This window comes from Sebastes umbrosus, chromosome 20, assembly GCF_015220745.1.
Source record: "Sebastes umbrosus isolate fSebUmb1 chromosome 20, fSebUmb1.pri, whole genome shotgun sequence".
Classification (NCBI taxonomy): Eukaryota; Metazoa; Chordata; class Actinopteri; order Perciformes; family Sebastidae; genus Sebastes; species Sebastes umbrosus.
Genome location: NC_051288.1, coordinates 9,850,817 through 9,877,498, shown reverse-complemented (window position 1 = coordinate 9,877,498; position 26,682 = coordinate 9,850,817). Strand labels below are relative to the sequence as shown.

General features: G+C 42.0%; 1 protein-coding gene and 1 long non-coding RNA gene across 2 annotated transcripts in view; both read left to right on the top strand.

Moving 5' to 3' along the window:
* LOC119479727 overlaps positions 1-18,151 on the top strand; it is a 36,702-nt gene extending 18,551 nt beyond the window's left edge. The window contains exons 2-4 of the long non-coding RNA XR_005204741.1: positions 9,115-9,222; positions 12,083-12,141; positions 17,753-18,151. This is a non-coding gene — a long non-coding RNA (uncharacterized LOC119479727). The remainder of the gene's footprint in view (positions 1-9,114; positions 9,223-12,082; positions 12,142-17,752) is intronic.
* Positions 18,152-18,776: 625 nt separating this feature from the next.
* The window catches only part of fam20cb (FAM20C golgi associated secretory pathway kinase b), a 60,170-nt gene continuing 52,264 nt past the window's right edge, over positions 18,777-26,682 (top strand). Inside the window, exons 1-2 of the mRNA XM_037755576.1 lie at positions 18,777-20,202; positions 22,162-22,340. Coding sequence (XP_037611504.1) covers positions 19,652-20,202; positions 22,162-22,340 — 730 coding nt within the window. The 5' untranslated portion in view covers positions 18,777-19,651. The remainder of the gene's footprint in view (positions 20,203-22,161; positions 22,341-26,682) is intronic.

Genomic DNA, 26,682 nt, shown 5'->3' with positions numbered 1-26,682 from the left:
CTCCCCCCTGTATACGCGGTAATGATCAGGAAACACTTGAGAGAATGAGCAAATCGTAATGAAATCTGGCAGATCCGTTATGGTGTGGGATCATTTAACTCTACTTAAAAGGACCAACAAGAAAGACTTTTATTGCCCCATAGAACAAAATGACCTGATGGAGGTCGATAAGGGTTGTTGATCAATACCAGTGACTCAATGATTGCTCAACCACGAAGGCTAAAAAGCCTTTTTCTCCAGCCAAAAAGCAGAACAGAGCAGTGTTGTTAAGCCCCGTATTGTGCATGGTGATGTATCACCCCGTGACTAAACATTTCTGTTGCTTTAATAATCGTACTCATGTCCTTTATGCAGCTTCAGTCAATTTTGTTGAGGAAGTAGATCACTCGGTGCCTCCTTTAACTGCTAATAGTGCACATAGCATGCCAATAAATTGACGTTGTATTTAGAGCTGCAACAATTAATCAATTAGCTGTCAACTATTAAATTACTTGGCAACTATTAAATTACTTGCCAACTAAATTGATAACCGATTAATTGGTGTGAATAATTGTTTTAAGAAGAAAAAAAGTCAAAATTCTCTGATTCCAGCTTCTTAAATGTGAATATTTTCTGGTTCCTTTACTCCTCTATGACAGTAAACTGAATATCTTTGAGGTGTGGACAAAACAAGACATTTAAGGACGATATAATCGACAGATTAATAGACAATGAAATCAACAATAGTTGCAGCCGTACTTGTGTTTCTGTAGGTGACTTATGTAATGAAAGAGATCCAACCATAATAAGATGCTGCACCATTATAAGCCTTTAGATAGCCAGTTTTGGCATCAATTCTACAGTTAATTTGAACCTTGCTGAGAGGATTATGGATTGTTCTTCCATTTGACTGTAAATACTATAATTTGAATGGCCTGTTGACAGTTTTGGTGACTGTTCAAGCTGTCTACTATTATTAACTCACCACAATTTAAGGAAGATAATGAAAGAAATGTGTTTAAGTTTGGGTTGTCCGTCTGGTCCATTCTCATTAACACAATATCTCAGGAGCGCAAATTAAATTCAAATTTGGCACCAACGTCCACTTGGACTCAAGGATGAACTGATTAGAATTTGGTGGGCAAAGGTCAAGGTCACTGTGACCTCATAAAACACATTTTTGGCCATAACTGAAGAATTCATATGCTAATTATGACAATTTAACACAAATGTGTAACAGGATAAAATGATGAAGTGATGACATTTTGGACAGACGTGGATGTAAACTGCAACTTGACTGGTTGGCAGAGGCATACAACCGTGAGGCGGTAATTCTAGCTTATTATATCGTGTGTATTTTATATTTCGATAATGTTGGACTCAACATTCTGCTGGAAAGAAACGTATTTTTGGTATTTGTTAGTGTATCCAACTTAGTTATAAAAAAAACCTACAATATATGCTTGTATATTTCCTCTTATAAAAGATATATTCATACCCCTGTAGCTGCATTTATATGATCAAAGATGTTTGATGAAGACAACGTAATAGGTTTAGTTTTAGATGGGTGCATTTTAAGTTCAAAATCTAAGTTTTAACCAAACTCCAGTAAACACATCAAACCTGGAATTGGTCTTGATTAGCCCCCCTCACCACACAATCACTGAAATCAGTCCAATCAGGCCAGTGTGCAGCGGTTAAGCAGGAAAGCCTGCATTTAGTGGGCTTTTTCTCATTTGAATTATAGGAGCTTCTGTAGCCGGCATTCAGGGTTTAGTAATGTGAAGTCTTAGCCATCAAATTCATTCAATATCAGTAATTTTCAAGTGTGTTTCTGCGTGTGTGTGTGTGTGTGTGGGGGGGGGGGAATGCTCACAAGCACGCACAACCTTGCTGTATCTTTCTAAACTTGCAGCTGTAGATCATACTGCTATATTCGGCAGACAGAGTTTGCGAGATTCTAAGAAATCGACATATATTTCAGCATGTGAGTGTTTTATTGATCCCTGCAGTGTTGCATTTCATGCTAGAGGCAGGACTGTGGGCAAACCGCGCAGCTGAGTGGTGACATGTACGTCTCAGAAGATGTGGTGGTGTTGGTGGGGGTGGGGTGAGCAACACCACTGCCGGCTGAATTACCACTGTTAGGAACAAAAGGAAGTCTAATTATTCCACATACTTTCCTTTTGTTACTGAAAGGTGCCTTTCAACAACTCCAAACATATTCTGTATTTAACAGATGTAGGAGTAGAAAACAAAACCGACAATTTTTCACCTTTAAAGAGGACCTTTTGTGCTTTTTCCATTTCCTTTAGTGTGTTATATAGTTTTTTATGCATGTGAAAGGTCTGCAGAGTTACAAAGCCCAAAGTCCAAACCAAAGAGAGTTACTCTCAGAAACACTGCTCTTAAACTGCCTGAAACGCCTTGCTGGAAGTCCCGCCTTTTCTTCCGTAACGTGGTGATGTCACCAAGTAACACATTTGCATAGTACCTGCCTAGCTGCTGGTTTGGCACGCCCTCAAAAAAAACTAATTAGAGCGGAGCTGGAGCAGAGTCTGAAGAGTTTGGTTCGGTTGACCAATCACAACAGAGTGGGCCACCAGCTGACAAATCAGAGCAGACTGGTCTTTTCAGAAGGGGGGGGGGGGGGCCTGAAAATAAGCATAATAGGTCCTCTTTAAGAGAGCGAACCTGCTATTTAGTTTCAAAAGTTACCTAGTATCACTTTAAATGTAGTTCGTATTTGTGTGTGTGTGTGTGAGAGAGTGTGAGTGTGTGTGTGTGTGTGTGTGTGTGTGTGTGTGTGTGTGTGTGTGTGTGTGTGTATTTCAGGGGTGAACAGAGTTTGGAGGCCACTGTGTGTTTGTGGAACTTAGAAGTGATTGGACGCATCAACTAAATCAGCGGCTGTCCGTCCCATTTTCCCCAATCAATCCCACTTTGGATACTGCAGCAGCCCTCCAGATATTTGCTCTGGCTGGGGATCAATAGTGGGATTGAATGATTGAAGACTACTAATCCAATTTACTTTTCCCCTCCCATTTGACCGCGATCTATTCAGAGGCCCTGGATTGTTTTCCCTTGCTTTCTTTAATTTAAAGTGGGCTAAATGACAGATAGAGACAGAGCGTATTAGTGTCTTTGGGCTTGATTGTGATCACTGGCCGCAGAGTACATCTACGCTTGGTTTGAATTTATCATTGTACACGGATTCGCCTTTTCAGTGGTATCCATTTAGGCGAGCGCTGTTACAAATCAGCTGGCTTTCCACCATATTTTACCTTGGCACAGCATCCATTGCTCGGCGATACGCCGGACGCTGTGGGCACTTTCTTTGAATTCAAGGCCCTTTGAAAGTCTGGGACATTGAACACAACAGGGCCTGGACTCTATTATGTTCAACAAACAAGCAGCGAATATGAGCCCCGCTGAGAACCGTTTTAACCTAGGTGACAGCTTGAGTTGTCCATATCTGGGCCGATAGAGAGCAAGGAGCTCTGAGGCCATTGTTATATGTGCTACAATTGGCATTTAGATAGATGCATAATCATCCAAACAGTCGGAGAGACCTTGGTCTCAGTTGCAGCCTTCTTGGACCACTTGGGATTCAAAAGAAGACCTCTGAATCTGTTCATCCTCGCACTTCACAGACTTCAAGACCTTGGTGGCTCACAACAATCCACCTTTGTTAATACCCTGTATTCATCCTCCGCCTTTTAGTGTTCTGGTTGCGTCTCGTCTGCGAAGTACCGTCGGCGGGAGAAAATGAGATGCGGCGGGAGGCCTGTGAGAGAGCCTTTTACCGGTTTAAGATCAGCCACAGGTATTAAGCTGCTCTCGGGGCCCAACAAAGCTCCGGCAAAAAGCCCAGGCAGGCAGGTGGGAGCTCAGACAACAGGGAATCAGATAGAGGGAAATCATTGAGAAACACCGGCGCACGGTAATCTGGGGAAAACAGAAAAGTGAGGCTTTAATGTTTGTTTTTTGATGGAAATTAGCGTCGGAATGTGTCGCCACCTGATGTCAGAATAGAGGATCAGGAAACACTGATACCGAATTCATGTTTTGTACTTTTTTTTCTCCCTTCATGTTCTCCCAAGCGCTGACATCCCCATCATCATGTCTATCTCAGCTTCATCTGGCTGCACCTTTAATCCCACCTCCCTCATCTGTATCTCACATACTTCAGAGTTTTTCCCTTTTTTTTTTCTCTGAAAAACCGCTGGCAGGTGGCAGGAAACGAACCCTCTGCGTTTTTCTTCTCCTCTGGCGTTTCACGCTCGTCATCGCTCTAATGCAATCAAGGCCGACCACCTGCCCCGGCCGCCGCAAACCACCACCTATTACAACAGCGCTTTTGTCTTTTTTTTACGCACAAAGACACAGAGCCTCTTGTTTTTAGAAGGAGCGGGACGGAGGAGTGGAATGAAGGAATGAGAGATGTGAGGGAAGGTAGAGAGAGACGGAAACAGGTTTACGCTGCCTTTACGTTGAACTAAATGGGATTAAGTACACATCATGAGCACAACTAATTCACCAGAGTTTAATTTCAAAGCTCTTTTACATTTCGCTGTTGCCCTGTGAAAACCACTTCTTATGTTTTAAATTCAATTGAAGGATTACATGCTTCTTTACAGGTTTAAAGAATTCAACAACCCTCCAGCATATGAAACCATTTCAAAGAGAAAACAAACCGCTATCACGCTGAGGAATTAACATTTCTTACACGTGACGTCTTCTACCCCGACAGATGACGCGTCCTGTGGGTTACAGTGTTAAGAGGAGGGAGCCAAAGGTGCGTGTTGATCTATTAAGGGTAACAGTTCAATATCTACAACACGAGCACAAGAGGCTTTAGTCACTGCAGTCTTGGGGGAAATAAGACAGGAACGGTTTCGTGTAAAGCTAAATCAATATGTCCTTTGAATAGCAAAAAAGACAGCAGAGGTCTTGCATGCGCTGTCCATTTGATAGTGGTAGCAGTAATAGAGTCTGATGTATATGGTTTACGAGGCAGTAATACTTCAAGGTTTGTCGTATTTTTACTCCAGCTGATCATATCCTCCACTGCCTATATTGCAGCAGTTGTCATAAAGCAAAAAATCCTGTAAGCTGCAATATTAAATGACAAAAACAATAAAATTATGGATGCACAAGTCAAAGACGTAAAGGCATGCATGTTTCATGGCTCATATCACCCAGCATTAGGGAGTACATTGGAACATGGCACACGCTCTGAATGGTTTCAATTCTTAACACACTTGCCGTCCCTAATGCATTTGCATGGTGAGACTATTTCTGTAAAAAAAATCAGTTTGCTCTCCAAGGTTGAGAAACGGATGAGGGTCAGACTTTATCGCAATTTTGCCCGACATTCGATAAGGAAAGTGGAAGGAGAAACAGCCGCCCTCCTTTTTCTCTCACTCCCCCGTTCAATAAAGCTCCCATTGAGGGAAGGAAAACAGCAGACGCGCCTTTTCTTTTTTACCCTGAGGGGAAAGTACCTCACATTGAGGCTATCACTGAAAGGTCAAGCCTCTCCGAATCTCACGGAAACTCCATTCAGGACACACACTTCCCGTGCCATACTGGGCTGCGTCCAGCTATCATCTCTGTTACAATAACATTTCGCCGACCCGACGGGGGGATATGAGCTCCAGAGGAGTAGAGAATGTCAGAACAACGCTTTGACCTTTTGATCGGCGTGAATATAGATGGGCATCTAACAAACTGTTGATGGCAGAAATGCAACCTGCGCCTTTCGCATTAACAGTGCCCTTTTTCCTCTGTCACTGCTCTGTGTGTGTCTTTTTTTTCACACACACCCGACTTTAACATTTAAGCATATTTATATTTATATAGCACCTTTCAAAAATGGGATTACAAAGTGCCTTACAAAATACCTCAACACCTACGAGATGGATTGCCATGAAATTTTTCACAGACATTCGTGATCCCCACAGGAAGTCTACTGATGACTTTGGTGATCTGACATTTCATCTAGCGCCACCGTGAAGTTGACATTTGTAGTTTTTAGTGAAATGTCTTGACACCTGTTGAACGGACTGCCATGCAGGGCTCAACAGTACAGATTGCCCCACCAAAATGCCACATCGGGCTAATAAATATAGCAACTCGCTCGCCTGATAGGGCAAGTGGTAAAAAAGAATTAAACTAGGGCTGTCAAAGTTAACGCGATAATAACGCGTTAATGCAAATTCGTTTTAATGCCACTAAGTTCTTAAATGCAACTTGCGATTTTGTAGGTTGTAGCAGGCTCTAGCTTTTAAAGCTAGAGTGAAGATACTGGTATCATATCAAACTAGAAAACCTATGGAATCTATTGGTACCAACCATGGCATACTAGCTTGTCACGAAGGAAGCTAAATAATGCTTCAAACTTGCGCTACGTTTTGGCGAGGAAAAACGGGCATGGCCATTTTCAAAAAGGTATGTAAAGACAAAGTTTATGAGCTGAAGCGCAAGCGAGCATTTCAATTATCCTGGAAACTTTGTTGTTATTTGATGACCGCTAATAATACAATTTGTATAGGGGCATGTCAAAATTTACTTCGGCCAAGTAGATTTCTAATCTTACGGACAAGTGAAAAAAAACGTCAAATCCTGCCATGGAACTTGGCACAGACATTCATGGCCCAAACAGGATGAAGATTAATAACTTTGGCTATCATTGGGTAAATTTTTTTTGCTTTATGCTTTGTATGCTAACACGTTGCACTAAGAAGTTCAACATGGTCAATACCTGCTATCTCCTGTCAAACATCAGCATGTTTGCACTGTCATTTTGAGCATGTTTGCACGCTGATTCATGCTGTTAACTCAAAGCACCGTTGTGCCTAAGTACAGCCTCACAGAGCTGCTAATGTGGCTGTAGGCTCATAGTCTTAGTAGACAGGTAAACACCACCGACAGTTAGAAATGTAATATATTTGTTCAAGATTACAAAAGAGACACCGACAACAACTGCCGTGGACAAAAAAACTAGTTATTCACACTAAGAACCAAAGACCCTTAGGGTTGGGTTAACATTGCATGTTTTTTTGTCCTTGGTGTGTCACGTTCAAAGTCACGGATGCTCCGACCGGCACCAGAAGTAGGGTTAGTAAACTGTGATAATGTTAACGTGGTGTTGGAGAAAACCTTCTCTGGGCCAGTTGAGTTCAGATCTTCTACCGGACTTCGAATACTTTTCAATTAAAACACACTTAAAAAAGAAGACATACTTCATAATTCGATGTGAATCATTTTACTGTAGCTCAAGTACAGAATACAGGTAAAACAAGTAGCTGGTGTCGAGAGCAGTCAACTGTAGCATCCTGAGCCGGGCTTCGTCTTTTATGCTATACCTTTAGTCCCACCTCTTGTGGGACTACAACTAGGCTCCTCCGCCCTATTTTCTTTAGGTTTCTAGGCTACCTTGGACACCATTATGTTTAAGGGTCATTAGTACGGGGTACTTTTCTATCAACACATCCATTGTCTCTAGATTCCATTTTATCTTAGTACCCATTTTATGACCCCCTCGGCTACACACTTAGACTCCAGTAGTTTCTAGGCGACTAAATGGCTAGCACTCCGAGTTACTGTTTGTCTCCCATCTGTTCCCGACTTTCTGTCACCATTATGTTCTTGTTGGGTGCTGCTTGGATACAAAAAGATAAGTGTTTTATTACAGAAAGAACTGTAGTTAAACGGTTCTCTGATTTCGTTCTACCAATTTGTTTTGTATCTGTTACTTATTCAGTCTCTCTTTCAAACTCTCAAACCAGATTGGGTGATTGTTGGAACAGTGGAAAGACTAACAAAGACGGTTTTGATAAGTTTTATTTTGTTTCTGTCAAGTTTCGATAAAGTGTCTTTTACGATCATCAGCGAGGTAAAATTACTGTTGTCTGACTGGAGTCTGGTGGCAAAAGGAGAGCAAATTGATTGTATGTTTTCTACGGTAATACATTCTGATAATTGTCCAAATCCCTGTTGATTTTATTTATTATATATTTGCTTCAACACGCGTCACATAGCATCGCACCGAAAAATGGGCGAAAATTAGCGTGTCGACTCGGGTGTCATCTCTGCCGATTGGAACTGGAGCCGATAAATACTTGCTGATTGCTGATTGTAACGTTTCCCACTAAAGACAGAAAGTTAGATTTAGGTGTAAGTTGGTGTTAGTGGGTTTTATGTCCAGTAAAAGGGGCTTTAGAAGGGGGGGAGATGTGATATAGTTTAAATATGGGGATAACGGCACATGTTTTCAGTTTCTCCTGGAAGACATTTATAGTGTTGAACTCGTTTGTTCACATAAAAAGTGACAGAAACAGTTGTGTCAAGATTGAAAACAGAGAGCTGGAGAAAGAAATTCAAACGTCGGGAAGGTTTGGGGGTTTCCGAAGCTATTCGGTGTACACCGGCATCTTTACACCTGATTGTTGGACCGGGGGTCAGATTTGTTGCTAAATCACTCCCCACTTACTCACTGTACACACCAATGGTCTTGTGAATTACTGTGACAAAGAAGGCAAATCTCCCTTTACTCACATCCTAGAGTTTCCTGTAACAAGGCCCTCTAACACAAAGTTTATCTTGATACAACAGCAAGCCAGCAAGTACTCAGATAAAATCTTGGCAGTAAAAACAGACCCGTGAATGAATGGTGCATTGTTGATCAATTCGTCATTGATCCTGTAGCGGCGGTAGCGGTTGCACTGGCGTATAAAACGGATCATAAAAGGGGCCGCAATATGAAATTTTGTTAAGTGTTTCTGTATGGCTTTACGACCCACAAGCGCAATAACTCGCTGAAACAATATCTTTAAAATACGCTTTATCCGTCGAAAATCCCACTTGTGGCTTTGTGGAAGCTTTGCGGTTCCACACTAGTCTAAAGCCAGACTTGTACCTCCAGCAGGAAAACAAAGACAAGTGCCTCTTTCACTGTGTCGCCGTGACTGGCTATCCTCCCACACAGTCATGCACATGTGAGAACACACTCACACTCACACATAGAAGAAGAAGAAGAAGAAGCCGGGGCAGCGCTGCCAAGTAGAGCCCCGCTACCTCTTACAAACCTCATGTTTATGCAGACGTGTTGTGTGTGTTTCTGGCTGACAGTGATGGGACTTTGTTGACACGCCGCCGCCGCAGCAGCAGCAGCAGCAGCAGCAGCAGCAGCAGTGAGGAGATGAGCGAAAGGGAGAGGAAAAGCAGGGATGAGACAATGTGAGGAAGAAGAAATGAGAGCATAATGAGAGGAGAGGAGCCCCGTGACAGGTCTACAGTTGGGAGTGTTTTTGAAAAGGGGAGAAGAAAAAGATGAAGAGGTGGAGACAAACTAAGGAGAGGGAGGCAGGAGTTGCAAAGTCAGCAGTCAGGAGACCGGTGTGTGTGTGTGTGTGTGTTCCTACAGTAGGTGAGAACCGCTGGTATAGGCAAGTTAGTTAGTGTGTGCGTCCATGTGTGTGTGTGTGCATTGTCCACTATGAGTTAAGATCCCAGATGGAATAGGTCCATATATCATTCTCCTAATGGTGTTGGCCCTGAGTCAAATCTTTGAGATATCTCCCTTTCTCTCTCATTATGACTTAACGACTTCAGGATCTGTCTCCATTTAGCTCTATTTTAGCTGGGCTGTCATAACTGTTGAGATTTACTGCAGAGCGACTCATCCACTCCCACTGCATTTAGCAACCCAAACATGTCTCGGCCGAGCAGACGGCCGGATTAATAGTGAGATTTCAGTGTTTTCAAGCCATCGGGATGTTAATATCCCTTTTCAGGTCCCAACACGAGGATCTGCTCTGGCGGCACACACCCACTACTTGTGAATGCGGTCTGCACTAAACCCATCAAAACGCTCTAATATAAATGTTGATTTTGAGAGATGGTATCTGCAAAAGAGGTCATGTAAAAAGTGTAGAGGAGGCAAAAAATTGTTTAGCAAAAGGAGCATGTCACAAGATAAGAATGTTTTTTTTTACTCCAATGGTGGTTACAGTGATTAATTCAAATATTTGCATGAAATTGAATATGTGGGCATGTGGAAAAATAATGTTCAGAATGAAAGGTACAGACATAAGAGAGAGAGTAAAGCAGTTTAGCAGGGAGAGGAAGAAAGGACCATATCCTAAAATTGAAATGCAGTAATACTAATCATTTTACTAAAACTTCAATTTTATTTTTTAAATTAAACTCAGTAGAATTGGTGCGAAACTCTACCTAGGTAAAAGTGAGAAATTCTTCATTTAAAATGCACTCTTGTTAAACTGCATGAGAAAACATTTGATGCAGAAAATAATTAGGATTAAAGCAGTTCCTCAGTTAAATGAATTACTGAAAGTTGGGCTGCAACTATTGACTTTTTTAATTATGGATTATTCTATTTGAAATATAAAAAAGGTGAAAAATGCCAAAACCTAAGCTGACATTTTCAAATAGTTTGTTTTGTTCAACCAACTGTTCCAATGTATTCTGCTGCTGCTGTTAATTTTTTTTGTTTGGCATCTTATCTCGTTTCAGCGCTAACTTAAAACACTGCATACATTAACAATATAGTTTGACATCTTTGTATTTTAGCATAACAGCTGCTCAAATTTTGAGAACTAAAATGATTTGCTTGCTTAAAGATAAATGAGAAGATCGAAACCACTCGCATGTCTGACCATCAAACATGAAGCTACAGCCAGGAGACGTGAAAGTGATCCCTCTTGTTACCCCGTCGCTAAGCAACCATGACAACACAGTAAGGTCTTTGCACACCAAGTCTGTATTTTTGTACATGTTTTTTTAATCCGTCATCCGATAAAAAACGTTAAGCACGGAAACCTTGCACATTGAGTCCGATGCTTTTTAGTATTCTATTCATTGCGAAAATCAATACGAAACAAAACTGAATTGATTATGTGGGTGCAATGGATAGCTTTAGTCCCAAACGGGGCTAATGAATGAATGAATGACATTAGCAAGAAGCGATCGTTTAGCTGCACAATTACCTCTGTATAATCTTTCCTACATCCTTTGTTTTGTGACCATCCCTGATTCCATGCTGTTCTGCAATCACCTGCCACAATCTATCTCTACGTTCTGCATCTCTGTATTCTTTTATTTCTTTATCGTGAAGTGCTTTGTGCTGGGAGAAGAAGTCAATGTTTACCATGCCATTTTGGATGCAGACATTTACACGGACGGTGACTCTGGGTGGTCAAACAACCCTCTTTTGCCTTTTGACGGATGCGCAGAAAATCAAACCTGTTTCGAGAACTTTAATGAAAGTTTCGGAGCCAGTGTGTAAACTTGATTGACACACTGTGAGTTCGTATTTATTTATAAACGTGCGACAATTTCAGAAGAAAAATACGGACTTGGTGTGCAAAGATCTTTAGTTTTAATGTTTTTTTCTCAGACGCGGACTGATACTGAAAGGCAAAGGAGTTTGACGTCACAGCCGTGGTATGTCGTTATTATATCACGGCTATGAACCAATCAGAATGCTTGATTTGAGCTACCCGTTTTGTAAATCTTCTCATCAAACTCTCTACTAGAGCGAATAAGCATATTTCCCCAAATGTTGAATTCTTTCTTTAAAACGCACCAGTCTCTTCATGATGCAGCAAAACGTCAAAGGTGTGCTTACAGGTCAGGGAGCATCTCAGGCAATCAGAGTAAAAGTTAACAAACAAATGGACCACAGATGACCACAGTTATTTGTCAAGGATCAGGGAGGGTGCTGAGGGTCGCGGCTATATCTGGACCTGAGCGGCGAGCGCCACGCTGGGGTGGCCTGGCGGTCGACGGAGCCGCACTCTAAAATAAACACAAGCTCGTACCGAAAACGATCCAAACAGGAACACTCATCCATCCAAGCCAGCCAGCCTTCATTAAAGTGGTCCGCCCAAGCTCTAATTATAGGATTACAGGGCAGCCAGCAGGACAAACACAGCAAGGGCCTCTGGTTGGACGCAGCTGCCCCAAAACACACTGATCACTGTACCTAGTGACCCAGGTATCCACCCACGGGCACACACACTGCACAAACCCCAAACACTCATTTACACAGTGCTCGTCTTTCTCTCCCTCTCCGCAGGACGCTGTACGCACTCAGTTTGAACTAACACACGCGAGCCAAGCAAGACATATACCTGGGTAAGTATAGTGCTGATCGTTTTGCCTCCCTAACAGACTTAAAAATAACCCCAAGGTGGAGCGGCAAGGAGAGTCGGCCCCACAGTCTGATAGCAGGAGGAGGTAGACAGGGTCAGGAGAACTCTTCTCAATAACACCTTATTATAGCCACAGACAGTCTGGGCTTTTAAGATGTTTTAAGAGATGACCCTGGGGAGTAGCAGCACTTAAGAGTCCTGATTCAAGGGGAAACATGCATCCTTTGCTCCATTTCCCTCTTTCTAGATATATTTGGTGATCTGTAGGCAGCTCAGGGCCTCCCTCTGTTGTAGTTTCGGTCCTTCATTCATTCCCTCTGGGGTTAGATCAGTGAATCTGTTTACTACAAAATGAGGAAATGATTGTATCTGCCTAAATCAAGGTTTGGCGTGCTGCAGAGCTGTAAGTAAAACTGCTAGGAACTGGTTATTCAATTTTAATTTGGCTTGGTTTCAGCCATGCTAACAGCATGGCGCTAGGAATGGCGGTTTGTCAGTCCAACACTTTGGTCCAGACAGCGATATCCCAACAACTATTTAGATGAATTGCCATTACATTTTGTTTAAATATTCTTGACCCTCAGAGGATGAATCCTACTGGCTTTGGTGATCACCTGACTCGTCCTCTAGCACATCATTTTTCCATTACTCCAGAACTTTTCACTTATCCTATGAAATATCTCAACGTCTACTTGATGGATCAGCACAACATTTTGTAGACAATCATGGTTCCCAGAGGATGAATCCTACTGGCTTTGGTGATCCCCTTGTGTTTTTTGTGAAAATGTGAAATTTCTGAACTTTTGAATGGGCTAATAGCTTTCCAAATATGGTACAGATATCCATGGTCCCCTAAGGATAAACCCCAATGTCTCTGGTGGCACCGTAAGGTTGACATTTGTGGTTGTGAGTGAAATGGCTCCACAGCCATTGGATTGGATTTCCATGAAATTCCATGCAGACATTCATACCCCCCATAGGATGAACTTTGTGTTTTATACATTATACCTGCTTATTACACGGCTTTGTTGAATACTTGATTCTGATTGGTCAATCACAGCGTTCTACGGTCTGTTATTTCTTTATAGCAGACAGTCGCTATGTATAACAGACCGTTGCTATTGGCGCCGTTCTGATGTCGGACCCTGGGACCATTTTACTGATTTCTTAAGTAAGTAGCTGTGTAATAAGCGGGATGATGTACAGCTAGCAGATAATCGTTGTGAAATAGACCCCTTCAGGGCGATGCAAGACCCCTGCACTCACCCTGTCTGGGTTTATTTCACAACAATGACCGGCTTGATGTACATTAACCCTTACTTAGAACTTTCGGAAAAGTTTCGGAGTCGGTGTGTGAAAGTGATTGACACAATGAGGTTGTATTTATTTTTAAAACGTGCGACAATTTCGGACGAAAAACACGGACTTGGTGTGCAAAGGCCTCTAGCATTGTCATTGTTGCTTCGCTCAAAGCACAACTATGCATATGTAAAGCCTTATAGAGCCGCTAGCATGGCTGTACTGTCGTCTTAGTAATAATGTGTTTCATGATGGCTGTTTGTTTTTTTTTTAGACCCGGCAAGAAAATGTATTTGGGGGAACATCGATTTCTTGACATTTTATTTTATTTAACTCTATATAATTTTATTTTATACATTTTATTTATGGTACTTTTTGTGTGGAATTAGTTGCCACACTGGCATAAAATACCGGCTACAGGTAGCTTCAACTCACTGACTGTGATTACACTAATGAGGGCAAAACAGCCCACTTTCATTTACTGTTTTGTCATAATTATTCATGAAGGAATACATTGTACATTTTGTAGATACACTATTACTGGTGTACAGCTACTGATCTGTAAAGAGCTGCCAGGATGTGTTTTTTAAGCCCTCGGGCATCATCTTCAGGAACAATGAGTTCTCTTTGAATATTACATTTCTTCTAAATTAGATGCCAATTGCTTTTATCAACAACTTCCATCCTTCTGTAAGTAAGAACAAAGTAATGATCACAAAAGAGAACGCACATCCCTCTCTCTCTCTCTCTCACGTCCCTAATATGCAATCAAGCAGAATGTCAACCTTGCTTTGTGCTGACACCCACAATTGATAATTGTGTAAACAAAAGGCGCATCATTCATTCAAACATTATAAGGAAGTAGATGAAAAGGGATGACAAAAGAACACAAAACAGTATCAAGAAGAGCCAAGCAGTGAGAATAAAAGAAGAGCAAATTCGGAAACAAAAATGTCACCGGGTCTCCTGTGATTGTGGATGTTTGTACAGAAGTGATTATCGTGACAGTTTAAATGTGTCCGTGTTTACAACATGTGGCTTGTGAACTGAGAAACTGTAAATGGAGGTGAGGAGGGGCTGAACGAGGAGAAGGAGGAGGAGGGTCGAGGAGTCGGAGGAAGCGGCGAGAGCGGCGTGAGGCTTATTGGGGCCAACAGAGGGCATTGTTATCTGTAATATCCATTCAAATGTGCCGTATCAGATGCAGCGAGTGCGGCTCTGCTCGGGGATGGAAATTAGTCTTGTTCCCCACTCAGCCCTGGTCACGCCAAGGGCAAATTCAGACAAATGAATTTACTCAGACAATACATATGGAGCGCTGGCGATACAGAGGGATGCATGAATGGCAGGAACAGTGGATGGGATGTGAGGCAGGAGAGGTCCGTACTGTACCTCAGTACCGCCGTCCAACCTGTACCTCACTTTCTCTCTTCTTACAATACTAAACAACTGTCAGCATTTTATTTCCGTGCAGCTTCAGGGTGACTTTCACATTTAATTTTAACGTCATGTACAGTTTTTAAAGCCTTTTACAATTTGTCTCCTATGGTTACAACTGAACTGAACCTAACAGGATAACTGCATGTTGTTATTAGAATACATTTGCATGAAAAAACAATTTCCATGTAACTTCTTGTGGTGTCTTGGCCTTAATTTGATACGCTCCTGCTTGAAACAGGAAGTTAAAGTGAGACATAATCCATCAAGGATTTTCCTTTTTATGTTTTCCGGTTGTCCGTGTGTGTCCGACCTATTTTCGTGAATGCTATATCTCAGGAACGCCTGGAGGGAATTTCTGCAAATTTGGCACAAACGTCCACCTTGACTCAAGGATGCAATGATTTGAATTTGGTGGGAAAAGGTCAAAGGTCAAGGTCACTGTGACCTCACCTCCTTACCATTCTCGTGAATGCGATATCTCGGGAACGCCAGGAGGGAATTTCTTCAACTTTGGCACAAACGTCCAGTTGGACTCAAGGATGTTGTGGGATTATTACTTATTTCATGGGCTATTTCGGGATTTATGCATTATTATTACATACTTATATATAATTTTTTTTTAAAGAAATTAAAAAACGAAGCATTCGAATAGTGATTCGGAGGTCGAATACCATAGCATTCGGGTCAGCCCTAGAACTATTTAGATTCTGGTGGTCAAAGGTCAAGGTCACTGTGACCTCACAAAATACGTTTTTGGCCACAACTCAAGAATTCATATGCTAATAATTATGACAATGTCACACAAATGTTTAACAGGATAAAATAATGTAGTGATGACATTTTGGACAGACATGGATGTAAACTGCAACTTTATTGGTTGGCGGAGGCATACAACCACGAGGAGGTAAATCTAGTTTTAAAAGCATTGAGCTGTCTGACTTCCTGATTCTTCCAAATGAATAAACCCTACACCACTGGGATGCAACCAAACCTGTTTGTATTAGTAATCTACAACCATGAAGTAAAACAAAAATCCAGTAAAAGAAATGGTAGCAAGAAAAGAATAATGGTATTTTGATACAGAACTATAACGCAGTTCTTTTTTTTTTACACTAAAGAGAGGTATGTTATGATATAGAATATCAGCCAACAGAATAAAAAACGTCATTTTTCACTTGGACTTGAATCACCTCTCCCCTGAATCTATTTGGCAGACTTTGTACAGTAGCGAAGCTCACCCTTCACCGTGATGGTGCAGATAGGAACACGGATAGTGCTATCTTGCTATCCCCCTGTGCTATCTCGCTGAGAGACACTGTGAAGTGTAGAGGACATAAATCTTGTGTATTTACGACCTGTGCTGTAGTCAGCTATCTGTTAGGATGCCCTCCTTCTCCTCCTCCTCCTCCTCCTCTTCCTGATCTTGTCTGTGCTACGTCTAGGTGCTTGTTTGTCACATGAGATATAGGAGGATGGTGTTTCTCAATCAGCCTGTTATGTCACATATTGCGATCTGAAGGCTTGGTCATAGACAATATGAATGTTACACACAAAAGGGTGGAATATGACACCGTGGTAATCCCAGAGTTGGATCCTTTTGTCTGCGGATTTGTTGTCTTCTGCGCTTTGTCACGATAGCTCGCATTTTCTGCCCAGTAATAGAGTGAGATTATTCATTTGGAGTTGCAAATTTGTCATCTCACAACAGCCCGCTTCTATTACCACATCAGAAGCGCTAATGTCTTTTGACAGCATATAAAATGAGAGTTTAAAAAAAAAAAAAAAAAAAAGTGTTGACGTACGAGCCCGACGGCGCGAGAGAATACCGTCGATGCTGAAAAGCTCGGCAACAATTGCACAAGACAGGCCCTTGTGAGGGAGCCGTTGACCCATCGACTGCTGTGATCCATGTCTGACTGACATCAATACACATTCATCTCTGCCGGTTTCACCTCGGGCTAATATAAGGCCACGGGGCTACTAGTGGCCGGCGTGAGATCTGGACAGGGCAACAAGCATCACTTTGTCTTCCACGGCTCGCGCTATCGCTGACATCAAACACCAGAGGAGGCGATCCGATGGACCTTTTTGCTTTGTTGGGAATTAGTCACTGTTAAAGGGCCCTGAAATGTCAGCGGTCAGTGTATCTTATGTATGTTTACAACAATGATTTCTCTGTGTCTAACACAATAGTCGATGCACTGGAGCCATTGTTCGCCGTGTGACACCTGATGCTTTCTCCTGAGAGTGAACCCACACCACACACACACACACACATTTCGAGCTCCAGATTAGTAAAGACCTCTAACGCTGCTGTTTTAATTTTGCCTCTATAGCAGCTTCATTAACATTCACAACTAATGTTTTGTTCCACTGGGTAAATCCCCTCCACAGAGCCTATCTTAAGCCATCTCCACTCTTCTCTCTTATAAATCTATTCTGTGTTAGTACAAGAGCCACCGCCACCGCCACCATCTCCCTCTCTCTCTCTCTCCCTCCCTCTCTGGGCTCTTTTTAATTATAAACTAATCTAGGGAGGTAATCACAGACAGCATGATCACTTACTCATGCATATATGCCATACTATGAAATGCAAGCAGTTTATTACCCTGTCCCTACTGCCTATTCACAGCCACCAGGATAGCACTGGATGAAGCCATAATGTTGTGCCAATTAGCCGTAAAAAAAGAAACATTAGTGCACTGTGCAATGTTGCTGCGTTTTGTCTTTCTGTGCTTTATGTGCTTTATGTGATGTCAGAGGTCAGAGAAAAGCGTGGAGTCAGATTATTTCTCTTTTTTTTCTCTCTGTAAGAAAAAGGCTGAAAGGTGCTTTGTGGTTTTCATTTCATGCAGGCCTTTTAAAACATTATTGGAGATGTGATTGGTGCTGAGTGGCAGCAGTGCAGGATGGAAGTGGATCCTCAGACTGATGAGCGCTCTAATAGGCCTGTCTAATGTATCATCGATGGATTGACTGCCGTCTCCGAGGAGACATTTCAGAGGGATTCCAGGAGATGAATTTCAGAAAAGAAAAGAAAAAAAAAAACGCTTTGCTGCTTCTGGCGTGGAAGAATATTGGCCAGTGGAAAGACGCCCTCTTCTTGCTCAGCCGGGATGTGCAGGGAAGATTAAATCCAAGAGGAACAGCTCTCTCTCTTTCTCTCTCTCTCTCTCTCTCTCTCTCTCTCACTCTCTCTCACTCTTTCTCTCTCTCTCTCTCTCTCTCTCTCTCTCTCACTCTCTCTCACTCTTTCTCTCTCAACCTCTCACTATCTCTCACTCTTTCTCTCTCAACCTCTCACTCTCTCTCTTTCTCTCTCTTCCTCTCTCTTCCTCTCTCTCTCACACACTCTCTCTCTCTTTCTTTCTCTCTCTCACACACTCTCTCTTTCTTTCTCTCTCTCTTTCTCTCACTCTCTCTCTCTCACTCTCTTCCTCTCTCTCTCTCTCTCTCTCACACTCTCTTCCTCTCTCTCTCTCTCTCTCTCACACACTCTTTCTCTCTCTCTCTCTCTCTCTCTCTCACTCTCTCTCTCTTTTTCTCTTTCTCTTTTCCTCATACTCTCTCTCTCTCTCTGTCTGTCTCTCTTCCTCTCTCTCTGTCTCTCTCTCACACACACTCTCTCTCTTTCTTTCTCTCAGTCTTTCTCTCTCACTCTCTCTCTTTCTCTCACTCTCACTCTCTCTTTCTCTCTTTTCCTCTCTTCCTCTCTCTCTCTCTCTCTCAAACACACTATTTCTCTCTCACTCTCTCTCTTTTTCTCTTTCTCTCTTCCTCACTCTCTGTCTCTCTTCCTCTCTCTCTCTCTCTCTCTCTCACTCTCTATCTCTCTCACACTCTTCCTCTCTCTCTCTCTCTCTCTCTCTCACTCTCTCTCCCTCTTTTTCTCTTTCTCTCTTCCTCACACTCTCTCTCTCTCTCTCTCTGTCTGTCTCCCTCTCTTCCTCTCAGCCAATCTGCGCACGGTGACGCTGCGCAAAAGGCTGGATCTAGTCTCTCTGGGCTTCATCATCATATTTAACACACCCACCCAGATGCACACATGCTACAAAGAGGGGTGCATTCTCCTCCTCCTATATCTCCTGCTCTTTACTCCTAGAGGTTGTCTTTGGACAGGATCTCTGTCTGCTGTTAACCTGTGCAGTGATTTAATCTGGACTCGATGTGACAGAAATTACGCATCCTGGATCCTGGAGGTGGATGAGAGCGCACTACTTTTTTTTTTTTCTCGGGGGACTTTCCCAAAAAAATAATTTATTATTATAAAATGTGAAGAGCTTGTGCACTTCCTACATTTTTTTTTCTCTCCTCCCCAACAACAGCTGATCTCTGCACAGGATCGCGGTTTGGATGGTGAGACACTTGGACACTTGGACACGTTTTTGCGGATCGTTTCCTATCACCGTTTTTTGATCCACTTCCTTCTGACATATATGTTTTGTGGTGTGGACAGGAGAGTGTGAAAGAGGATGTCTTTTGCGCAAATCCCCCGTTGGTGTGAACCGACTCTACCTGGACGCGCTTGCGGCTGATTTTTGCGCTTCTTGCTTAAAAAATCCTCCCCACAAAAAGCTTGAACACTGAATCCTTCACTCAAGACGGCACTAAGCTACGATGGTTCCTACGTGTTCAACGTGTACCTCGTCCGACTGGCGTCCAGTCTGATCAACATCATCAGCGATGTAGTCAGCCTGTTCATCTGCGTGCTCATCATTTGCAGCAAATACTCGCATCTGCTCAAACGCGAGACCATGAAGATGATCCTGCTGCGCAAATTCCGCGTGCTCATCCTCATGGTGTTCCTCATCGCGTGCTCCATGCACATCATGATCGACTTGTTACCGAAGCTGGAGAGGCACCACGGGACCGCCACCGGCTGCTCGTGCTCCAACACGCCGAGCGAGGAGCCTCAGAGCTGGGCGAAGAAGCAGCAGCAGCAGCAGAAGCAGCAGCAGCAGGGCTGGCCTAACAAGCACACGCTGCGGATCCTCCAGGACTTCAGCAACGAGCCCGGATCCTCCAACGTGTCCTCCCACTCCTCCTTGGAGAGGGTGGACAGGAAAACGCAGCAGCAGCAGGCTCTCAGGAGGCTGGAGCATCTCGACAGGAAGAGACAGTTCATCCAGCAGGACGTAGTGTTGACCAACAAGAACATGCAGGTTAAAGGTTCAAGGTTGTCGGCTCTCTACGAGCACCCCTTATATAAAAGATCCTCACCACCAACTCTGACAGACGAGGACACGCTGTTCAACGTCAACACTGACATCAGATTTGACCCCAAAGCTGCAGAGGATCATGCATGGTAAAAAAATCATCACAATCAACTCTAAAAGCTTTTAAATGAATGTGATCACATGTAAAGGCTTATAGATAGATAGATAGATAGATAGATACACTGTTAAGAATTTCCCAGTAAAAGAACTGGCAGCAGGGTTTGCCTTTATGTTACTGTAAAATTAACATTATTATACTGTCGCTGAAATTTACAGCTTTGTACTGTTAATGAAAAATATATTTTTTATTAATTTCACAGTATTTTACAGTTAATTTACTTTTTAAAGATACATTATATAGCTGTTTTTCCACCTTTCTTTTACATTATCTTACTGATAATGAACTATTTAGGTTGTATTTTTTACATACATTTTAATAAACATTATTTTTTGCCTATAGATGAATAGACTTAGCAGGTTACAGACATAGGAATAGTCACACCAAATACAATTAAAGGCACTTGTTAGGAAAAAGACTATAATAGACTTGTTGACACTTATCCCAAAAATGTCTCTGTCTAGCTGGCTACAAGCACAGAAAGCAAACCATAACAACATGTGAGTGAAGAACAATAAAGCTAATTCACTGATTTTACAATCATGTACAATGTACAAGCCTCACATGTGCAGATCAGGTCCCAGAATTAAAAAAAATACTGCATGAAACTGTTACTGATGATACTTTAGACAGTTGATCAGCAGTAAAGTGATGTTTTTTAAGAATGCATTATAGTTCAGTTAAAAAACGGCCTATGAGCGTAATTTAACAGGTTTTCTTTTGTATTGACAGTAAAGTAAAGTAGCACTGTTTTTAGCAATAACAGGTTAATACTGTTGAAATCCTGCTGTAAATTAACAGCAATTTTTTTACAGTGTAGATAAATAGATAGATAGATAGATAGATAGATAGTAACTTTATTAATCCCGAGGGAAATTCAAGTTTCCAGCATCACAGTTCCATAGCGCAAAAACAGGTTAGTAAAAAGGCAGTAAAAAAGTTAGTAGTGCAAAGTACAAAGTACAAAAACAAATATACCAGATATAAAAATACAAGGAGATGAAGAAGAAAACTGTTAAAAGTGAATATAGTGCAGGGTAACAACTGTGATACACGACTATTAAAAAAGTGAATATAGTGCAGAAGAGACTGTTAAAACTGAATATAGTGCAGGGTGACTCCAGTAGCTTAGTCTATGAAAGTGCACTGTGTGCATTATTATCTGTACTCGAGTACATTTGTTAAGTACTTGTACTTTATCTGTGTATTTCAAATTACAGTATTATACTTTTTACTCCACTACATTTGTCTGACAACTATAGTTACTTTGATTTTAATATACAAAACACACAATCATCTTGTGAAATATGGTGCATTGATTAAAAGCCCTGCACACCCACTCAGGTGTTTTCACTTATATGGCTGATTGAATAATCTTCCTCTTTTTCTGAGATCTATTACCTCTTTCCGTTGCTCTAGGACATTATTATTTTCTCATCTTAAAACAACCTGTTCATGTTTTTTTAATTTGTGTGTACTTATGATCCTCAGTTTATTTGTGCTATACATATAAACTGAAGACAAACTGTTGTTCTTTATGCTGATGTAATTGATTTAAATATAGTCATTGGATCAAATTGTTCTAGTATAACAGCAGAGGGCTGATGGGGGGGGGGTCTGGGTGGGAGATGGCGAGCGAGCTGTCTGTATCTGTGTATTTTGCAGTGTATGTTTTGTTATGTAATGATGTTTTGTCTGTATGTGTTTTTGTATTTGTGTCTATAGAACCCCCCTCGAAAATGAGATGCTACATCTCAAGGGGCTATCCTATCCTTTCAATAAATTCAAAAAGCTTTGAATCAATGTGATCACATGTAAAAGGCTAGTGTGCAATCACATTATTGTAATTCTTGCATGGGCTCTTTCTTGCTGAAAACACCTGTCACTGTTTACAAATCTGACTTCTTTCTTCCTCCTCTCCTCTCCCCAGGAACACTGAAGGAGGCAATGTGGATGAGTTCAGCCCAACAGGGGAGCTGACAGCCGACTCTTACCCCAACTGGCTCCGCTTCCACATTGGGATTAATCGCTACGAGCTGTACTCCAGACACAACCCGGTCATCGATGCTCTCCTCAAGGACCTGGTCACCCAGAGGATCACTAGCGTCGGTGAGTAATGAGAAACAGGCAGGAGTTGGGGGGTCGGCTGGATGGCAACAGCAGCCAGCAGGAGGGCTTCAGTGCACAGATGGAGGGTCAAAATTACACTTCACTCTGAAGCTGATATAGCAGAAAAATGTTCTTTTTAGGCCGTACAGACGTACATTTTTTGGGGTGTGTTGAGGTGTAAGGATGAACAAGTTTGTGCTCATGTTGGTGGCTCCTTGTCATAGAACACTAACTGGAGGTTACCCACCTTTCTAGCATCAACACCACATCATAACAAGCTACTAGGGAGTCTAATGTCTTGGTCAAGGCCAATTTGACAGGCCTACTGGTCTACTGATGGACATGAATATTGGTTGAGCTCATGGATTAAACCTCGTGCCATTTTAGCAGTCGCAAGGTGTCCCTTTTTGCAGAGGTCAAAATTCAGTCTAAAGATTTGAGAAACAGTGTCAGCGGTGTTGCCAGATTTGACTGACGCCAAGTTGCCCAATTAGAGTGTGTGATGGTATTAACATACAATTGTTTCCTAAAATAACACACACATACAGATCTTGGTCCCAAATATCTGCAGCTAGACAAAGGTGAAGATTTTTATCTTAATAGCATTGTAACATACTGATAATGGACATTATTGGGTTTGTCCGGTGGTTAATGTTAGGAGCAGATCCTCCCTGGTATGTTTTGTGTTCAGCGGCTGAAAAAGCAAAAAATGAAGCGCTCAGAGGACGCACCTCTGGTCCTCTGTTTTATTAGTTTAATTAGGTGAACCCAAAAGCATGGTTACGGTAATTAAAAACCATCTCCACAGAGTGGATAACGTTCTATTAAATGTAAAAAAAGTCATCACTTATATGAACAGACATAAGCTCCTATCAGAGCTGGGACTTTGTAACTGAATAACTATTTGAAGAGGAAATATTTCCGCCTAGTTGTAACTGAACTGACATTTCAGGCCTAGTCACAACACCTGGAGAGGAGAACGGGCCGACTGGTCTATATCTGTAAGTTTTCGTCAGGGGGAAATGGCCCAAATGGTACAAAAAGTAGCCCAAATTATCACAAGCCAACCAAAACAAAATGTTCACGCCTAGTTGGGTGGAAAACTGCAACACTGACTGTCAGTCTAAGAGGAAGTCAAAGTGGAATGTGTGCCTTTAATGTAACTGGGTCTACTGGTTAAGAGTGAGCAGAGTTCCTGTTAAGTAATAGACAACTATGTTCCTCGTTGCCACAGGCTCTGACGACATGAACACACACACACTCAGACACACAAGTATGCATGGAGATGGAAGTCAGCTGCAGGCTATCGTACAACAGCGCTGAATCTGCTCGCTCCTCCTGCCTTTTACAAGGCTGAAGGAATAATAAAACACCAGAATCTCCTTCTCATGAATCCTCACAAAAGCGCCTCAGCAGAATATATCAGCACACCTGGTCCTCGATGCAAATCACACAGCTCCGCATCACGCTTTGATTCAAATCAGAGGCTTTTTTTTTTTAGTTGATTGACAAGTGCACGGTGAATCCAGCTTTTCTGCAGAAAAGCTGCAAAGCCTGCGCTGCAAGTGCAAGTAGATGCCTAACAGAGGCGATAATCCACGCCGGGGCGGTTATATGCAATCTGTTTCAGCTTTTTTTCTTCTTTTTTTCAGGGGGGATAGTCTTCCCTTTTTTTTTTTTTTTTTGGCTCAGTCCAGCTCCCACATTCCAAGAGTGTTTGTCGACTCAAGGTCGAAGCATCTTGCGCACGCTGTGAAAAGTGATTGCAGATTTCAGGTTCATCTGCCAATAACGAAACCGTTACCGGCCTTTAGCAAACAGCCTTTAGCGGTTTATAAAACTAGCATCCCCTGCCTGGTCACTAGAGGAAGAATTTCTTTCTTTCTTTCATGTCCTTCTACTCAAGATGTTTCTCCCTCTTGCTTTCCGTCTCTCTCGGGCTGGGTGGATAGAGGAAGCAGTTCTCAGCGTCTCTAGCCAGCTAAATACATGGTGGCTCAGTAATTACAGAGCCTTAACACAGGCCTGAGGCGGAATACCAATAGAAGCCAATAGCAGTCGGTTATTATCTAAACTCAAGGATAGGAGTGCTCGGATGTATTATGCGCTATAACCTCTTTTTGAGCAACGTTCATCAATGAGGACATAGCGTGCAAAAGCAGCACATATGATACGTTATTACAGATAGTGAAAGTCTGTAACTACAGTTTGTTTACCGTGAATGGAGGTTGAAACGTTATTTTGGTCCCTATACAGTTTCCTATCAATTACTGTTAGATCTTGCCTTTATTTAAAAATGCCACCAAACATCCACAGGAACTTCACACAGAAGCAGGTGAGGTCAGGCGGACACATCGATCTTTTTCACTTGTAATTTCTTTCTCTGTAAACATTTTTCTTGTCCCCATGATTCCCATATGTAAAAAATAAACGAGAGCATTGATTGAGAAGCTTGTTCTCTGGCAAAAGGCCACCAAAACACTGCTTTCCATCGATCCGCTGAAGAAAGAACAGGCACGGTGGCTGCTCTGCTCTTCTTTTCTTTTTCTTTTTTGGTGAATTTCGCTGTATTTCAGCCCTGTGTAGTCCTCGCCCCCCAGCCCTGGAGCCCAGTCCCACGAGGGCCTTTAGACCGTATTATCATATACAAAAAAGGGAGAAAACATGAAGGATAGAAGGATGAATGGGAACACAAAGAGACGGAGAGAGATAGAGATGGACCCTCCAGAGAATACACAGAGAGAGTAAACAGCGGAGGAACAGAGAGCGTCGGGCGAGCACTGGCTGTCCTTCACCCCCCCTCACTCTCCCTTCCCATCAAACAAACCCTGTGACATCAGAGCACAAGCACACACACACACACACACAGACATATACAAGCTCACGTACACAACAGTGTGCTTCACCAACATGGCAGAGGAGATTTCAGGCTTCAGGTGTACAATGACGTGTCCCTAAAATGTGAAATCAAATCAGTGTCTGTCAATATTGCATTACAGTTAATATGAACAGAATACAGTCCCATTTTATCATGTTTATATGGCCTTATGGTTAGTCTCTTATCTCTGAGCTTTATATATAATCTTCTACTTATATGATTATATGATGGTCAACACATTTCTGGTTGGTTAATATGCAGAATGTCTGTGCTTGTTACTTGTTTAGATGAAGTTATGGAGCCTCGTTTTCATGCTCAATCTGTTTGTTGGCATTTCCCTACCGTGGTTCATTTGAGGCGGAAAGTTTTTCAGTAAACAGTTGAAATGAAGAGCGTGGACTTTTATTGAAGCATGTGTCAACTGCTTGGACTCTACAGATTAAAGCTGCAGTAGGTAATGTTGAGCAAATGTGATTAAAAAAGGTTATTTATATAAAACGGTCACTATATCCTGACAGTAGAGCATGAGACAGATAATCTGTGCTCCTGTGTTCCTAATGGCATTTTGAGATTTCACAGTGCCGAAGGAAAACAACCAATCAGAGCTGCTCTGGTCCATGGGCGGTGCTTGGTTTGGCTCGACTGTTTTCAACATGGCTGCCGGGTCACAGACTTTAGCATTTTACAGCTAAACGGTACATTACAGGATGTTTTTGAAAACATTTGTGGCGAGATGTAGGCATTACTGTAACAGAATCTTGAATATTTGATCACCGCTGCTTAGTTTGCGAGTTTCGTAAGCAGTGATTGACCGCCGGCCCAGAGACTCCTCGGCTCTGATTGGTTGTTTTTGTTCGTGCACAGTGGAAACTTGCAAATGCCATTAGGAGCACAGGAGGAGGCAGGTATTTTTTTTTTTTTTATCTGTCTCATGCACTACTGTCAGTATATAGTGACAGTTTCATAAATATAACTTTTTATCATATTTGCTCAAAGTTACCGACTAGAGCTTTAAGAGAACATTTTCAAAAAATAGACGGAGCCTAGATAACAATTAATCATTTAATTTAGTATAATCATCAACATTCACTTGTCTCAGCTTGTCAAATAGGAGGATTTGCAGGTTTTCTCTATTTTATATGATTGTAAATTATGTTTTTTGTTTTTTTTTTATTTTGCACTGCTGGTTGGACAAAACAAATTGGAATTTGTGCTGATCAATCTCCATTATTTTCTGATATTTTATTATCATTAGTCTTGTTAATTTCTTGCAGACTGGAGTTTAGTCCGATGTTTTTCTCAGGGCGGAGCCGCTCTGGAGGTTAAAAAAGCTAATCGCTAAATGGCTACGTTGGAAAACTTGATTGGGCAAAAATGTAATACTGGTAAAAAATGAAGGAAGTGATTTATTTTATTCAGTCGTTCATTATAATGTCGGACAGTCTGCAACATCTTAGCGTGACT